Here is a 3,376-nt window from a genome sequence, read left to right on the forward strand (position 1 = left end):
AAAAAAAAAAAAAAAAAACATGCAACAACGAAACCAAAAAGAAAAAAAAAAGAAAAACGTCTCTCGTCGTCTCGTCGCACGGTCGACGAGCACTCGTTCGTTGGTAGAAAAATGACGCGAACGTAACTTATGGAACAGTGCCGCGGTGGTTGCAGCCACGAGATGGTAAACTCCCCTGCAACTGCAGCGACAATGGCGTACCCAACGTTGGAGGAGGAGAGGCGGTCGAGCTGGCACGAGCAGCACGGCAACGACCACGGCGGCTGTCGTCGTCGACGCCAACGTCAACGCAACGCCGACCAGGCCGTCGATTACCACGAGACCGAGACACTGAGACGCGACCTCGACTCGTTTACCGCCGTATGCTCGCCGTGCATCGAGCAACACGACGACCACCGTCACGTACACGACGAATCGTGCACCGGCTGTCACAGCCACGGTTCCACTGCTACTATACTTAATCGTGATTTTGCGCACAGCTACCAGCAGTTAATCCCTGGACCGAGCAACCAGCCAGTTCCTGGACCAAGCAACGAGCCAGTCGCTGGACCGAGCAATCAGCCAGTTCCTGGACCAAGCAACGAGCCAGTTCCTGGACCAAGCAACGAGCCAGTCGCTGGACCGAGCAACCAGGCAATCCCTGGACCGAGCAACCAGGCAATCCCTGGACCGAGCAAACGGCCAGTTCCTGGACCGAGCAAACGGCCAGTCCCTGGACTGAGCAAACGGCCAGTCCCTGGATCGAGAAAACGGCCAGCCCCTGGACCGAGCAACCAGTCAGCCCCTGGACCGAGCAAACGGCCATTCCTTGGACCGAGCTACGAGCCAGTCCCTGGACCGAGCTACGAGCCAGTACCTGGACCGAGCTACGAGCCAGTCCCTGGACCGAGCTACGAGCCAGTACCTGGACCGAGCTACGAGCCAGTACCTGGACCGAGCTACGAGCCAGTACCTGGACCAAGCTACGAGCCAGTCCCTGGACCGAGCTACGAGCCAGTCCCTGGACCGAGCTACCAGCCAGTCCCTGGACCGAGCAACCAGCAGTTTCCAGAGCTGCTGATCGAGCTTCCCTGTCCAGCCGACGGTCGGATCCAGAGACGATCCCGTAAGCAAAGCCAACCCAGAAAGGTGACAGAGGTCGAGGAGGACGAGGAGGACGAGGAGGACGAGGAGGACGAGGAGGACGAGGAGGACGAGGAGGACGAGGACGAGTTGATGTGTTCCGAGGAGGAGATGGAGCAGGAAGAGGAGCAGGAGAAGGAGGGAGAGGCGACGGAGGAGCCTGAAAGCCAGATGGCCATCCTGAAGGAGAAGTATTGTAGTCCATCGACCAGGAGGTTGAAAATGTTGAAATGTCGTCGGTGTCCCAGGAATTCGCCCGCCAGCGGAAGCATCTTTCCGCCGTACCACAGCAAAGCTTCCCTCCTGCTGCACAACATGTGGAGACACAAAAGAAACAAAACTCCGACTCGGACTTATCATTCAGAAAACCAAGCGCCCAACAATGATAACCAAGTGTCACAGATGTCCTCCATCACGTTAAAGGCTACGGTGTACACCAACCCTGCTAGGTATGACTATCAAAGATAACACTGGATGTCGAAAGGAACAACAGCGGACGATCGTGGATCTCGAAACGCGCTAATTCTCGATCGTCCCTCCGCCAGAAGCATTTGGAGACTAGCTTTATAATGAACGAGTAACCTGTCGTTAAAAGAGATTAAATCGGTACATTTCATTGGAAGGAAACTCTAGAGTAAAAAAAAAAAAAAAAAACCTGTCTCCAACAAAATTTGTCCAACCGGCATCTTATCTTAATGAAACAGTACGAGGGTAAAAAGTTGGTGGTCTTTCTTTTTTCTAGAGTTTTTCGAATGTGATTAGATCGATCCAGTGCCTTTCGATATACATCGGTTATATATGATATGTGATTTCTGGATTCAGGGTATGTGCGTCGGTGAGTTCGTCGAGGAACTCTCGTAGGTTCTGCCGTTTTGGAGGACAGGAATGCTCGGTTCTGAGATACTTCCCGCGTTCCTAACGAAAAACGGTGGACCAGCTTTCTGACGGTGTGCGATTGATCGATTTGAATCGAATAACTGACGTGTCTCACTGCCAAGTCACGGCGATAGGTACAAACAACTTTCACATAGCCAACGAAACAATTTTAGATAGAAAAGAATTTTGTCGAAGAAAACTTTCCTCAAGCTTTTCGGATGCGACCAAACGTATCTTTCGTCTTATTCTTCATCATGTTTTTACTATTTCTTCTTCTTTTTCTTCTTTTTCATCTTTTTAATATCTCTTCTTCTTTCTTCTTCTTCTTCTTCTTCTTCTTTTTCTGACCCTTTTTGTGAAAAATGAGAGTAGAGTCTCCGCAAGTATCTACTTACGAATGCGACTTGACGTATTAAGTTGTTCGCTTGCAATTACAGTTTTAGTCCAAAGTACCTTAAGGCTCGAATTTTCCGTAAAATTTCGTCCTAGCAAGTACGTTTAGTCGCATTCGTAACGTAAGGATGCCGTGAAAATTATATTTTGCATGTAATTAAATGGGAAGGAGAAGGAGAAATTGAAAAGATGAAAAGAAGAAAAATTAAAAAGATGAAGAAAAGGAAAATGTTTGATATTTAACGATTATCTCCACGACTCGTTTCTCTAATTTCATTTCTGTTAACTAATCGGTGATTCTTATAAACGTATAAGACACTTAGGGAGAGAGACTGTGTGTCTGGTCAAGGAGATCAAGAAAGTAAGAAAAAAAGGAAACTCCGTGATCTATTTAATCCGTGCTTGGCCCAATGAGCACCATTTTTGTACTAAAGATATTTGTATAAAGATTAAAACATTATCTTGTTTACGTTACTATATGAAATATATTATATCTATTATACCTAAACAGGCTGCCCGAAAAGCCTGGGTAAACGTAGGCTCTCAGAGAACGCCCGCTTTCGTATTATTTCTCTGGGATTCTGCGATTTCCGCTTTTTCATTTCACACGTCCTCTCATTCAAGCACAGTGAAAAAAGAGAAAAAAAGGGAAAAAAATTTTTCGTTGTTCAATCGATTTCAATTTAAAAATTCGACTTTCTGATTTTCTTTCTGTTTTCTTTCCTTTCCTTTCCTTTCCTTTCCGTTCCTTTTCTTTTCTTTTCTTTTCTTTTCTTTTCTTTTCTTTTTGTGTATATATTTTGTAGACATAATTTTTGTATTATATATTTTGTACCGTTTTCATTCTTTTAATAAATCATATCCAATTCACATCAATAAAGAAACGTTTTTGGATTGTTTGTTCCTTTCCACTCGCTTGTTTCGCATGTGTTTATTGAAATTCGGAGGATATTCCGCGTGAAAGTAAGTTTTCAAATGCGAGAAT

General features: G+C 45.9%; 1 protein-coding gene across 1 annotated transcript; it reads left to right on the forward strand.

Moving 5' to 3' along the window:
* The first annotated feature begins 28 nt into the window (after positions 1-28).
* On the forward strand, positions 29-3,030 carry LOC122537581 (cell surface glycoprotein 1-like). The gene is made up of 2 exons (XM_043670845.1): positions 29-1,652; positions 1,849-3,030. The coding sequence occupies exon 1, from the start codon at positions 130-132 to the stop codon at positions 1,588-1,590; it is 1,461 nt and encodes a 486-aa protein (XP_043526780.1). The 5' UTR covers positions 29-129; the 3' UTR covers positions 1,591-1,652; positions 1,849-3,030.
* The last annotated feature ends 346 nt before the right edge of the window (positions 3,031-3,376 follow it).

Source organism: Frieseomelitta varia, unplaced genomic scaffold (genome assembly GCF_011392965.1).
Source record: "Frieseomelitta varia isolate USP_RPSP 00005682 unplaced genomic scaffold, Fvar_1.2 scaffold_1615, whole genome shotgun sequence".
NCBI lineage: Eukaryota > Metazoa > Arthropoda > Insecta > Hymenoptera > Apidae > Frieseomelitta > Frieseomelitta varia.

Coding starts and splice junctions, on each gene's coding strand:
- LOC122537581 (XM_043670845.1), top strand. CDS start 130: ATGGAACAGTGCCGCGGTGGTTGCAGCCACGAGATGGTAAACTCCCCT.